The sequence below is a fragment of the Aspergillus steynii genome (assembly GCF_002849105.1).
Source record: "Aspergillus steynii IBT 23096 chromosome Unknown P170scaffold_5, whole genome shotgun sequence".
In the NCBI taxonomy this organism is placed as follows: domain Eukaryota; kingdom Fungi; phylum Ascomycota; class Eurotiomycetes; order Eurotiales; family Aspergillaceae; genus Aspergillus; species Aspergillus steynii.
In genome coordinates, this window is record NW_020194402.1 from 547,090 (window position 1) to 559,004 (window position 11,915).

Here is an 11,915-nt window from a genome sequence, read left to right on the forward strand (position 1 = left end):
CACGCCCCAGATCAGGTGCTTTCCTATTGTGGTTAGGTCTAGTGAGTTGATGCCTTGTAGCCTGATTGAGTCCAGGAAGATATCTCAATACTACCTACTTACAGATAGTGATTCTGGCTCTTTCAAACCATTTGAGTATATCGACAGATATGGCTACTTGACTACACTTTGAAATGCAAATATAATTTCTTTTTCGGCTCGAACGCCTTTTTTTTCCTTTTATTTTTTTTTCCTATTTTGGGAAGCCGGTGACTGTACCTGCTCTCTCTCTTTCCGTCTATTTTTTCTATTTTCTTTCTTCTTTTATTTTCTGTTTTGAATGATTTTCTATTTTCTTATTCTCCATTTTCACAAGCTCCCCGTGGGACCCAGACTGAAGTGTCAACTTATCAAACGACTATGACAGATCTGCCTTGGAGATGAGGCTCAGAAGAAATCATTGCATCAACCACTTGGCAGCTTCAAGCATGAAGATACCAAGGACCTTGCGGCCGCGAAGCCACAACATGCAGCGACGGACGATACTGCGGCATCACCTTCGGGGCGATTGGACGAGGATGCTCACCAGGCTTCAAGGTCCCAGGACCTCTCTCTCGCCGATCAACCTCGTATAGATGCTCCAGATGCGCAATATCGCAATTGGTCTTCCAAGTGTAGTAGTCGCATTGGATCGCATGTTTGGCGCGACGAACTAGCGGAGTGTAACCCTCCTGAATCTCGGCATCAGTGGTCCAGAATCGATAGAACAGGCCCCCTGGAAAACACGAGCCATTGCCTGGCGCCGGCTGAGCCTTTCCCTGCTCTATGACATTCAAGGCCTCGTTGAGCATTTCGTGGTCGGTGGCATACTCGCCCAAGATGGGAATGTAGATGCCCCATTCGTGCCAGTTGGATGTATTGTCGGGCGTCTCGTGCATTGTGGCCGGGTTGTAGCAGATTGCTTGGTCAGGTGGGAAGAACCAGTATCTTGGTGTAAATGTGTAGGGCCCAGGTGTGGTCATTTTGAGAGTGGATTTGGTAGAGTTTGATTCGGGTTTGACGTCCGAGTTGAAGTTGGGCAAAGGGAGAACTTCAATGACATGGGAAGTTGGGAGACCGAATGGAGCTTTTAATGATGGTTAATCTGTATTTATGCTAGCTACTTGGGGAAGGTGTCTCGTTCTAAATCAGGGAAATTCCGTTCAATCGCTAGAAGATATATCATGGACAAAGGCACATACCATTTCGACAGATAGGCTGAATAGGAATATTCCATAATAAATGAGCAAACGAACGAGGTTTTTAGCAAGAGAGAAGAGGGCCTAGCACAAACAATCAGTAATATCAATAGAAAGGAGTATAGAGAAGCACCAGGCAGCATCCTACACGTGACCCATTACTAGCCCTAGATCTGATTGTTCCTAGAACTTGACCATCAAGCGGAAAGTATTTTCATTTGCTTTCACTGGCGTTTGAAGTTGGTGATATGATCTAATTATGTTTTTAGGATCATAAATATTTAGAAGAAGCTAGTATATTCCAGTTTCAGGTTTGCAATTCATAAATAAGATCATATACTCTACAAAGGTGGTATAAGTCCGTTCTCTACTCCTTTCCTATGTAAACACTCTTTTCTTGATCAACCAAGAACTGGGTAAGGTAATTCTGTCATGCAGGATGTACATGTTGCTGATCTGGTCATGGTCGACGCCCAGTCACAACTCGCCTAGAACCAATTAGCTTCTCCCATTTCTGTATGAAAACCAGAAAGAGAAAAAGAGGACTTACACAATATGATACGCATGTATACTCCGGTTCTGGATGTTCTCTCTCACTCCAACCAGAAACAGCTCCGTCTCCTCTCTCGACCACCCGAGAACCCCTACAAGCAATCCAAGGCCATAAGGTGACAATGCCCCCAAGTACTGAGCGCATTGGAATCGGCCGATTTCTTTGAGGTGAGGATCCTTAGGCCATGTGTTCATGGGGAGTTTAAACTGGTGTTCCTGCACGTCCACAAACCCGGCTTCTTCCATCCATCGCTTCAAGTTCTCCGGTGCCGATAGCGTTTGGCCAAGCTGCACACAAGCTCCCATGCATTCTCTCTCTATGACGCGAAGGCTCGAGTCATCTGGGACAGTACCGTCATCACAGGTAGCGTAAACATCAGCCTCTTTGACTTCAAAATATCCTCCTGGTTTGAGGTTACTAGTTGAGGAGGTTAGTTAGCACTTGGCCAATAGGTCAGGTGGTTGTTACTCATATGCCTGGCAGAACAGACGTGGCCAGTCGCGAAAAGCACCGTTCAAGTTCTGCATGTGAACCAGATCGAATAAATGACTGAAATTCCAGTCGAGTTCTGCGTCATCGATCTGGAAAGTGAGGTTTGTCGGAACCCTAGTTTATGTTAGGAAAATTGTCTTCGTCTGTATGAAAAGGTGGGAAATTGCGGAGATGACAGACCATGAGGGCTGATGTGCTGATATATCAGTTGCTATCATGATATCGTTAACTCTCTCCCAATCCGTCGGGTTTCACAGATGTACACATACCGGTAACCCGCGCACCTGGGAACTTCCTGCAAGAGCAATCAGTTAATGGGGACGATACTGAGGAAAGTATATCTTACAAAGCAACATCTATTGCCCAAATGCCAGATCCTGTGCCAATATCCAAGATTCGCTTTGGGTTCTCGATCGGTGAGAAGACTAGTCGCCCGTCAAACAGCAAACCATAGATATGCTGCAACAAATTGGCTCGGTCGCATTCAAGCTGGGATACCAGATTAGGAGTTGAAGATTGAGATTTGGCGAAAGAGATAAAAAGCCCACCTCGTCGTTCGGTAAGAAATATTGGTTGGATCCATATGTGGCATACCGGCGGCCGTTCTTGTACTCATATGCAAGGACCTCGGAGCTCAAAGACGCGAGAGAATCGCTATTGAAAGACTGGATTAGAGACGTCGATTGGAAAGAGGAGCATTCGTGAAAGGGTTTCGAACGTATCAGATTCCAGGCCGTCATCATTTAATGGAATGCCGGTCTCATTGGCCTTTCATAGAAGTCAGCAAACGCAAGAAGTGATCAGAGACGTAGAGGATCGGCAACTGTACATCAGCCTCGATTGCGACTGTCTGTCGATCATCGGTGGACGGCATCTTAATGGCAACGGAGCTTCGGATGTGTCGAAGAAAGAATGATGAGCGAGAGATTTGCGATCGAGCGGGGAAATGGCGGTTGATCATTCCTATCACTGCCATCCACCCCTGTTCGTGACAAGACGCTAACCTCGAACTAGACCCCCCACGGCGCAAGACCGTCGCCTATTAGCTCGCCATGAGTTCCCCTTTGAAGGCATTCATTGGATTATTCCTGGGCAATCTTGGAGTCGATGAAGATGGTGCCACACGGTTAGTTTGCGAATCCCCCGACCCCCGGAGAAACGTGTCCTTTTGCCTGAGTGAAGTGATTCACCGAGGCCGAGGAATCTTTTGCGGGTGGAATTTACACTCGTATTTGTTGCGGGTGTCACTGAACATCTGGCAAGCAAAGTAACAAATAAAGCACCAGCTATACCTACTCAGGTAATGCCAATCAAGCTGTCAATTATAAAATGAAGCTAAGCCCAGGTAGGTTTAGATTTCATATCACCTACGTGATACGAAATCTAAACCTACCTGGGATTAGCTTATTGATCCCAATTCAGATAACAACAAAACAAACTATTTATAGGGTTGTGGTAATCTTCCACAGCCTCTGTATAAGGTGGTCCCCCGATAGAGTCATGTGATGTCTATCTCCTTGGCTTTGTTCCAAGTTTCAAAAAACTGCTCATACATGGCGAGTGAGAGCGGCATGCACCCATTCTCTTAGGTGAAGCTGCTATTCATCCAATTTCGTGAAAAGTCCACCAATTTGTTCTCGCCGAGGCCCTGGTCGACTGTGTTATTTGGAACACAGGCCTATTGGAATTATTGAACCAAATTGCTTCTTGTTCTATACACTGCGAGTTTATCACGGCCCCTGTGGCGCAAGGCTTATAGGGCTCTACGCTGTTGACCGGACCGTTTCTGGATTTCAGTTAGACCTAGAATATAGGGACCTACATTTCTTTCAACCCCACTGGGAACGCAGCCCATCCAACTTTCTTCGTCCCCTATGGACATCCAGCTTCTTCCAGAAGCGGGGCTCGCCAGTCATGGTGGATTCCCAATTCCCTGTGGAACTACAGCACCCACGATTGAAAAGCTGCGCTCTCTCTGTGCCGATGGCAATCTTCAAGATTTCGAGACCGCGATGGACTCTGAAACCTTCGATATAGCGGACCTTCACGATGTGATGATGGAAGCAATTCAATTGGACCGAGTCGAATTTGTTTCCACGCTTATCTTCCATGGCTTCTTAATAAAGCCTTCCTACACTGAAAAGCCATAGTATGCAAGGCGACGGGCGTTCTGGAACGCTTTCTCGAAGCTGGATGGGATATAAACGAGCCGCTTGATGCTTTGAAGCCTCCTGTGCTTTGGTATGTCAGTTCCGTTACCCAAAAAGACATTGCAATGAAAAAAGATCTATTGTCATAGTTACGCAGTAACGGACGCCGACATGACCAGTTGGTTTCTGGAACATGGCGCGAACCCGAATGCGCAATGTGAGGTAGACTGCACCCCGTTATCCTATGCGGTTCGAAATGCACATCCGAGTGTCATCAAACTACTGCTGGATAGTGGAGGGGATGTGCAAAAAGGACAGCTTCTTCAGTATGCTGTTCTTCGCGACGGCGAGCTGGAAGAGGTCATATCGCTGCTCGTCGAACGAGGTGCCCCTTTGAACGCGACAATGTTTCAGGATGGCCCAACCTTGAGGCGATTCTTTCCTATGAGCCTGGGGACGGCGTTGCACGTAGCAACGGAGCAAGGAAAGACAAATGCGATCCGTCTTCTGATCCAACTTGGAATAGACACAGGCGTCAAGGACGCGAATGGCGATACCGCTTTAGAATGGGCGCAAAAATGGAACAAAACCGAAATGGCGCAGCTGTTGACATATTTGCAAGACTGTGCCTATATATACCCTCAAATTGAAGATAGGAATTGATTGAGACCAGTTGCAAGGAATGAAAATGCTCATGGCCTGTCTTGTTCGCTTGTTCCCCTACCGCTTTCTCGAAAACCGAAAAGAAGTGATCGCGGAGAATTTCGAAGCAGAGTATGAATAATACTTTGTTGTCAACTTGCAAGGTTCCATGTTGTTCTTTGGAGAAGGGGTGGTTTATAGTTACCTGTGATAACTGTGAAGTGAGGTAACGCAATCCTGGCCATCGAGTCATTTCTAAGGTCCCTCTAGGTTCGGGAAAGATATGTCATTGTAACTATCTAGTAACCAATTCTGATATTCGGTGACAACAGTAAGGATACAAGACTAGCAACAACGGTGCCACATGGGCCGCGATGCCACACATAAAAATAAAGAATCCAGAAACAAGTCACCATTCGAGGCTGGAATTGGCTTGGGTATTCTCACGAGTCCAATCATACACTCCTCCCCTGGCACCAAAGCTGGCCTCATCCCAAAAGACACTCGCAAGGGCTTCTTTGACTCCAACTTTCAAAATAGACTCCGATGGCTGTTTTCCGGTCCGGTCGAGGAATCGCATATATTCGTCGAGGATTAGATATGATTTCGACATGAGGCTATTCGGCTCGGGAACGAAAGACTTCTGGTGGCGATGCTTGGAGCAGAAAATTTCATATTGTTCGTCGGTAATAGTAAACTTTCGACCATCGCGCAGAGTCTGATCAGAATCATTCTCTCCCTTGACGATCAAAACCTGGAAGCACTTCCAGCGGAAAGGCCGAAGGTCGTCGATGAAATGATTCATGTTCTCTTCGAAGTTGAGCTTGCAGACGACGGTATTCAACTTGAACTTAATCCCATACTTGTTGCAAAGATCGCGGATCCCATAGAGCTTGGTGACCTGATCCCCCATTCCTCTGCCAATCTTGATATTGGTCACTTCTTTAAACGAGTCGCAGGAAACGGCGATGATATCAATATTATTTCCGTGTTTCGAGAGGAACTTTTCAGTGACTAAACTGCCGTTGGTGACGATGGAAACAGACTCAACATGCAGGACCTCTTTGCAATGATCTATCATTTTGCCGAGGAACTTCGGATGTAGAAACGGTTCGCCGCCGGCGAAGTTGATTTTCTTCATCCCGGCTGCTTTCAGCAACGAGAGGCCACGCTTGGCATTCTCCACGGACTCGATGTAAGAAGTTGAAGCAGTATGGAAACAGAAACCGCAACTCTTGTTGCACATCCTGCTGAAGTGATAATTGACAGATAGAGGGACTTTGGCCATGGGACGAAGCAGATAGAGGAGAAACATGGCGGAGCAAAACATGACCCCGAACGAGATCACAAAGACCAGGTTTCCCTCCATTGTGGACAAAGTATTTGCTGTAGACTTGCAGACTTTGTAGGACTTCTCAGAAATAAAATAACAATGAAGGGTGGGAAGATGTAGGCGGCGTGAGAATCTGTGAGTGACTGTGAAAGGGAAGGCCTTAAATATTCATCAACCATCGCAGACGTAGCGTTACGCGGAGAGCCATTGCATCGTTGCCTGGAACAATCGCATCGTTGTAGGCCGCGATGGAATGTCCCATTGTGGAAAGCAGCAACCGCTTAGTCGTTAGCTTAGATACTTCTTTTAGTGAAGCCATTCATCTCCCTGCTCTTCATCTTTCTCCCCATGACAAATCCCCTCTGATCATCTACAAGTCTCTTCACAAGACTCCCCTCAAACCTATTCAAAGTTCTATCTCAAGACCACCACCTCAACATCTGCCAGAAGGCAAACTCCTTGACATCATGGCGTATGAGACCGAAAAGCCCCTGAAGCCCAAGAACGTTTACATTGTTGGCGCCCACTGTACAGGCAAGACCACCCTGATCGATGCCCTGAAGGAGCACTTTACCCCAGCTCTCTGCACCGAGATTTTCGGCACAAAGACAATGCACCCTTACTTCCTCGACGAGGTCGTCCGATTGATCATGGAGCTCGAAAAGCGCACCGCCGACCAGGTCCGCGATCCGATCGAGGGCTTCAAGCTGCAGGCACACACCCTTGGCACCCAGTTCCAGTTCGAGACCGTGTTCAACGAGCTCTGGTTGCTTTCTGACAGATCCGGAATTGACCCTATCGTCTACGCTCACTTTTTCCTGGGAAGCGAGGCATCGGACAGACTCGTTGCTATGGAAGAATGGGACATCCTCCGCACAAAGATGAAAGACGGCCTCGTCATCCTCTGTGAACCTACCAATGCTTGCTGGCTCTCGACTGACCCCGTGAGAGTTGCCCTTCACGATCTTGAGGAATGGAGAGCTCTCGGAAACGCCTTCAAGGACTGGCTCGACGCGCAGGGTATCAGATACGTGCCCATCCCTGCCGACCTGGAGAAACTGGAATGGCGTGTGCAGTTTGTCGAGGGTCTTATCAGGTCTGGAATTTGACGACATCGTGGCAAATCATTTGATGTATTGGGGACGATAAATTGGGATGCTTGGCCAAGGCTAGCTTTTGCTTAATTCACATGGAGTTTGACTAAACAGTTCTGTTGATCGAAAGATCAGAATGGCAGATACATGATAAACCGTTCCATCGTAATCCCTCTAACTTCTACCGAACTTCTCAAAGTAAGCCGTCAGCTTCCCCATCGGCACGCCAGGACAGAAAGCCCACGCGTATCGCTGCATGAAGAAATCGATCTTCGCATCCATCTGTGCCATCCTCATGTCCCTGTAACGTTCAAGATCATGGCCATCGTAATCCACTTTACATTCCAGCTCAACCTCCCCGACGGTATGGCCGAAATCGGTGACATCCTGGACGATGGTGAATTCTTTGTTTGCGAGCCAGCGCTCCCGTAAGGTCGTAAAAGCAGCCATCTGGCTCAAGCCGAAAGTATCTCCATGGATGTTCGTGTTGTACCAAGTGAGCTGGGCCAAATAGCGAGAGATTTCAGCGCGTCCTGAGAGTTCCTCGAACTTGGAGTTGTTGAAGTCGCCACCCCTTCTGATCTTGGCTTGCCAGTGGCCATCGCGTTGCCGTACCCAGACACCTTTGGATGAGAGGAAGCTGGAATCGTCGTAGTAGATGTCATGAAAAGTTTTCTTGCCGCGGTACTCTATGCTCTGGAAGGCTGGGACTCCGTGGTAGTGGAGGAGGTTTTTGACCGCGAGGCAGCGGAACTTGCGTTCGACTTCGAGGAGCAACATCTGGGCGAGCTGGAAAGTAATTTGATATAGAGGCACGTGTGGTTTCCAATGAAATAGTTGGAGAGAGAGAACAAAGTAGAAATGGCTCGTTGATCTCAGTGTATGTTGGCAAGACTTCTGTCAGCCGCACAACATGACAAGGGGAAGGCAACGAGGCATTCACTTCACTTGCAGCTTGCCGACTTCTTCCACGTTTTCCCCAAAACAAACGCTCGTGGGCGTTTCCCTTTGTTTTCTCTTGTCTCTTGTGCATCTATACTCTGGTAAACCTCTACAGCATTCATCTATCCAATGGCTTCTGAAAGTAAGGGGTATTTCCTGCGTTCCTCAAGAAGCACAATGGAGTTCCAACATCTGTCTCGTGTCTACATCATTGGTGAGTCGAACTCCAACTCCCCACCCACCACGATACTCGACTTGCTGAATCAGAATATCTAGGAGCCCCTGGAGCAGGCAAAGGCTCTCTTTGCACCAAGCTCGCAGCCGACTACGGATTCTACCATCTTTCCATCGGCGACCTGCTGAGAAAGCAAGCTGAAGTTGGCGACCTGAGACCAGATATTATCAGAGCCATTCAGCACAGTGCTCTATTGGAGACTGAAGACCTGGTTCCAATTATCGAACATGCTATCGAAGAGCTGTCCAAGGCTGGAAAACAGCGACTGTTGATTGACGGCGTTCCCCGTTCTGTGCAGCAGATAGGGGCTATTGAGGGTGCCGTACGTTAACAGCCGCACTCTTCCTTTCCCCTGTCCTGTTTCTATTCTTTCTTGCTTTCGTCCATTGATAAAAAATTAATTGTTTCTAATCCGAAACTAGGTCGGTTCTCCGGACCTCGTTCTTTTTTTCGATTGCCCCGAAGGACTGGCCAAGCATAGATTCCTCACCAGACACCTCCCTGGCAGATCAGATGATATCGATACCTTTAATGCCAGATACACGCACTATGTGCGTCAGAATGTACAAATAGTCGCACATTACCAGGAGAAGGGTTTGCTGGTTACGGTAAGATATCCCCCGTGGCTGTTTAATGATTCAACGTGCTGACCACCTCTAGGTCGACACAAGCGGCAGTGTTAACTCTTCTTACGCCAAATTGCTGGACGCTCTGCGTTCCACCGAGAATCCAGCTCACAATGAGTTATGAGAGACGTGGCTCTGTTGTACTAGATGAAATGTATTTGTTTTGTACTTTGTCTTCGTCGGGTAACAATGTTCTGCGGATGTGCTTGATAGCCATGAAGATATGGACAAGTCCTTACTTCAAGAAAAATAAGAAAATCGGTAGTATTAAACGTATCTGGATTCATTTGATCTCCAAAATAAGCCCGTTTAATCGGGGTATCGGCCGAAACTCAAACGCGAAAAAGAAAAGAACGAGGACATGGGAAAGAACCAGGACCGCACGCTTTCACTCGAAAATAACCACCGTGGAGATTAACAAACCACATGGCCGTCTCAGTAATTATTTCCCCGGAGCAGTCTAGCTGGGCACATCGTCGCACTCAATGTCCCCAGACCATCCACCAACACACCCAGAGTCAACACCTCCATCTTCAACATCACAGTGAAGATGTCCATTGACGTTACGAATAGCGCCATCTATCCACAATCAGCGACGTTTCTCCACAAGACAATTATAAATACGACAGTCAACTTACTCAGATCAACCGACGTCAAGCTCCAGTCGCCCGAGCTGTCCTGACAGAAACAGCTCAAGGAACCCTTCCAGTCAACGTCGCAAAGTCTGCATCGGCCATAGAAGCCACCACTGTTTCCGACGTAGTTAGAAAATGCCAAGGTTGATAAGCTAGATTGGACATACTTCTTGCGAGGCACAATAGTGCCGTCGTCGATGGTAGCGTAGCAGTCGTTCAAATCGAGTGTGGTTCGTTCGTAGAACTCATCGCCGTCATCGTCCACTCCACGGCATTCAACGTCCAAAATATACTCGTTGTTAGAGAGGGGGTCTTTGCAGCTGCCCGAGTAGCCACCGTCTGCGACGACCATGGAAGACAGAGCAAGGATAGAAAAAGCGGACAAGAAGCGCATCTTGAATAGTGTTCTCAAAGAAAGAATTTAGTTGGGAGAAAGGAGTGAATGAATCTTGCTTCTGCTGGGAGTATTGAGTGGCACAGGACCGTGGGAGAAGCCTCTCTTTATACTTTTCGGCTATGATTGATCTTGGAATGATGGCTATGTCGGCCCTTCCGTGCACTTGGGCCCATTTGGACCCAGTACCCACTTGCCACGATATTTGACGGTCCAACCCGGCGGGCTGACATGGAGTCCGCGATAATTTAGACGGCTCTATCTCCACTGCAGCCCCTGTCAGCTGTGGACGGCGCAGGTAACCCAGCCTTGGAACTAATTTCGTGTTCAAGGTCGGTGGGAATGCTTGTAAATTTCATGCCAAAATTATTATTCTCATTTTTCCATGTTTAATGAATGGGAAATACTCCGACTCCCTTTCCCTCCAATATCATCATGTCAATGCATCAAAACAGGCAGCACATATCATCCGCGGAGTACCGACACATTCATTTGGACCCCAATTAGTGCAGAACCCGCTCATGGACTATTCTCGCTAAGCTCAAATTTAATCCCCATGGGATTGGCTTTCCTGCCGATCCTGCTAATTTAGCCCCCATGCTTAGCCCGCTTAGCATGCGTATCCCCCTGACTCGTTTAAGCCTCTGGCAACCATGGCCAATTACTATGGATGGCAAACTTGCACCGTTCTCGCGAAATTAATTCTAACTACTAAAGGAAAATGCTTCATTTTGCTTTTGTGATTGTGCTCGACTAAACACCTTCTCTGGGGGTCCGAAATCGAAGCTTTTTTCGCTGTCTAAAGGCTCAATAATACCGTCATTACATATTCCTGCTCATCCTGGATGTGGGCAAAGATGTTATAACATCTGAATATATCACAGAGCAATGCAAAGCAACATCATTCCAAGCATAGCGAAGAGAAATCTTGATATCCAGCACGCGTTCCAGAAACTCAAAAACCACTCAAGCCTTGTCACTTTGGGCGGTCTGCGGGTCGCTGGATAAATGTTACAGTGGGGTCCAAGACATCGTCCTGTCATTCGCTATAGTTTTTGATTGTTCCACTTTAAAATGCTTGTTACTTCGAGCCCCAATGGCCATGGCGCCGTGATGGAGTACTCTACCCCTGGTGCGTCCAGTCGGGACGGATATGCCGTGGCCGCGCTGCTCAGCCCCAAGAGTTTGGATCTTGATCATTCGTTTTCAAAAGATGCTGGTTTCATATCCCTGCCTCCGGAAATTTTGACGATGTGACATAATGTTTAATCTACTTATTCGGCGAAATTGTGCGCCATTTCAGATCATCCCGATGCCTTATATGTCATGCGGTGGGAGTGTCTCATCCTCTCGATTATCCCCTGTATTCTGGAATCAAGCCGAAATTTCTTGTGTGCTCAATGGTCATCCTGTATCTCCTCCTGGGTGGCATTCTCTTGGCTATTTCGATTCGCCCTCCTTCGGCGTCTCGAGTCAGGACTGTCATGGTCATGTGCAATCAACATCGGAAACTTTAAAGAGCACAGTATCGTTGAATAGTCGCGGGTGGGTACAAGTGTATTATGAAAGAAAGTCGATAGATTGGAGTAGCATGCCGAAAAT

The 11,915-nt window shown here is 47.5% G+C and overlaps 8 protein-coding genes across 8 annotated transcripts; 3 read left to right on the forward strand and 5 right to left on the reverse strand.

Moving 5' to 3' along the window:
* Positions 1 to 461: 461 nt before the first annotated feature.
* Positions 462 to 1,001, reverse strand: P170DRAFT_426901 (uncharacterized protein; the record flags this gene model as incomplete). The annotated part of the gene is made up of 1 exon (XM_024847741.1): positions 462 to 1,001. The coding sequence occupies one exon, from the start codon at positions 999 to 1,001 to the stop codon at positions 462 to 464; it is 540 nt and encodes a 179-aa protein (XP_024702968.1).
* Positions 1,002 to 1,515: 514 nt separating this feature from the next.
* On the reverse strand, positions 1,516 to 3,184 carry P170DRAFT_385507 (class I SAM-dependent methyltransferase). The gene is made up of 9 exons (XM_024845731.1): positions 3,092 to 3,184; positions 2,981 to 3,030; positions 2,811 to 2,916; positions 2,609 to 2,751; positions 2,532 to 2,557; positions 2,443 to 2,473; positions 2,239 to 2,376; positions 1,768 to 2,187; positions 1,516 to 1,705 (listed from the first exon to the last, which is right to left on the reverse strand). The coding sequence occupies exons 1-9, from the start codon at positions 3,134 to 3,136 to the stop codon at positions 1,678 to 1,680; spliced, it is 987 nt and encodes a 328-aa protein (XP_024702969.1). The 5' UTR covers positions 3,137 to 3,184; the 3' UTR covers positions 1,516 to 1,677.
* A 582-nt stretch (positions 3,185 to 3,766) lies between these two features.
* P170DRAFT_456468 (ankyrin repeat domain-containing protein) lies at positions 3,767 to 5,273 on the forward strand. Its single transcript, XM_024851625.1, has 3 exons — positions 3,767 to 4,411; positions 4,562 to 5,037; positions 5,081 to 5,273. Exons 1-3 carry the CDS (start codon positions 4,137 to 4,139, stop codon positions 5,194 to 5,196), a joined length of 867 nt encoding a protein of 288 aa, XP_024702970.1. The 5' UTR covers positions 3,767 to 4,136; the 3' UTR covers positions 5,197 to 5,273.
* Positions 5,274 to 5,463: 190 nt separating this feature from the next.
* On the reverse strand, positions 5,464 to 6,342 carry P170DRAFT_447598 (radical SAM enzyme; the record flags this gene model as incomplete). Its single annotated transcript, XM_024850896.1, has 1 exon — positions 5,464 to 6,342. The coding sequence occupies one exon, from the start codon at positions 6,340 to 6,342 to the stop codon at positions 5,464 to 5,466; it is 879 nt and encodes a 292-aa protein (XP_024702971.1).
* Positions 6,343 to 6,854: 512 nt separating this feature from the next.
* Positions 6,855 to 7,496, forward strand: P170DRAFT_476353 (ATP/GTP-binding protein; the record flags this gene model as incomplete). Its single annotated transcript, XM_024853342.1, has 1 exon — positions 6,855 to 7,496. The coding sequence occupies one exon, from the start codon at positions 6,855 to 6,857 to the stop codon at positions 7,494 to 7,496; it is 642 nt and encodes a 213-aa protein (XP_024702972.1).
* A 159-nt stretch (positions 7,497 to 7,655) lies between these two features.
* On the reverse strand, positions 7,656 to 8,261 carry P170DRAFT_447599 (thiamine-triphosphatase; the record flags this gene model as incomplete). The annotated part of the gene is made up of 1 exon (XM_024850897.1): positions 7,656 to 8,261. The coding sequence occupies one exon, from the start codon at positions 8,259 to 8,261 to the stop codon at positions 7,656 to 7,658; it is 606 nt and encodes a 201-aa protein (XP_024702973.1).
* A 339-nt stretch (positions 8,262 to 8,600) lies between these two features.
* On the forward strand, positions 8,601 to 9,408 carry P170DRAFT_476355 (P-loop containing nucleoside triphosphate hydrolase protein; the record flags this gene model as incomplete). The annotated part of the gene is made up of 4 exons (XM_024853343.1): positions 8,601 to 8,637; positions 8,700 to 8,980; positions 9,081 to 9,266; positions 9,319 to 9,408. 4 exons carry the CDS (start codon positions 8,601 to 8,603, stop codon positions 9,406 to 9,408), a joined length of 594 nt encoding a protein of 197 aa, XP_024702974.1.
* A 326-nt stretch (positions 9,409 to 9,734) lies between these two features.
* On the reverse strand, positions 9,735 to 10,368 carry P170DRAFT_510453 (Cyanovirin-N). Its single transcript, XM_024854781.1, has 3 exons — positions 10,087 to 10,368; positions 9,923 to 10,032; positions 9,735 to 9,863 (listed from the first exon to the last, which is right to left on the reverse strand). Exons 1-3 carry the CDS (start codon positions 10,311 to 10,313, stop codon positions 9,745 to 9,747), a joined length of 456 nt encoding a protein of 151 aa, XP_024702975.1. The 5' UTR covers positions 10,314 to 10,368; the 3' UTR covers positions 9,735 to 9,744.
* Positions 10,369 to 11,915: the final 1,547 nt, after the last annotated feature.

Excerpts from the sequence above, each read along its gene's own strand:
- P170DRAFT_510453 (XM_024854781.1), bottom strand. The coding sequence starts at position 10,313 with ATGCGCTTCTTGTCCGCTTTTTCTATCCTTGCTCTGTCTTCCATGGTC. Across the intron at positions 10,033-10,086 it reads ACTATTGTGCCTCGCAAGAA|TGGTGGCTTCTATGGCCGAT; the intron begins GTATGTCCAATC and ends CGTCGGAAACAG. Across the intron at positions 9,864-9,922 it reads CTTGACGTCGGTTGATCTGA|ATGGCGCTATTCGTAACGTC; the intron begins GTAAGTTGACTG and ends GATTGTGGATAG.
- P170DRAFT_456468 (XM_024851625.1), top strand. The coding sequence starts at position 4,137 with ATGGACATCCAGCTTCTTCCAGAAGCGGGGCTCGCCAGTCATGGTGGA. Across the intron at positions 4,412-4,561 it reads TCCTACACTGAAAAGCCATA|TTACGCAGTAACGGACGCCG; the intron begins GTATGCAAGGCG and ends CTATTGTCATAG. Across the intron at positions 5,038-5,080 it reads GTTGACATATTTGCAAGACT|ACCAGTTGCAAGGAATGAAA; the intron begins GTGCCTATATAT and ends GAATTGATTGAG.
- P170DRAFT_385507 (XM_024845731.1), bottom strand. The coding sequence starts at position 3,136 with ATGCCGTCCACCGATGATCGACAGACAGTCGCAATCGAGGCTGAT. Across the intron at positions 2,558-2,608 it reads TGGGCAATAGATGTTGCTTT|GAAGTTCCCAGGTGCGCGGG; the intron begins GTAAGATATACT and ends TTGCTCTTGCAG. Across the intron at positions 2,474-2,531 it reads CCCAGGTGCGCGGGTTACCG|CAACTGATATATCAGCACAT; the intron begins GTATGTGTACAT and ends ATATCATGATAG.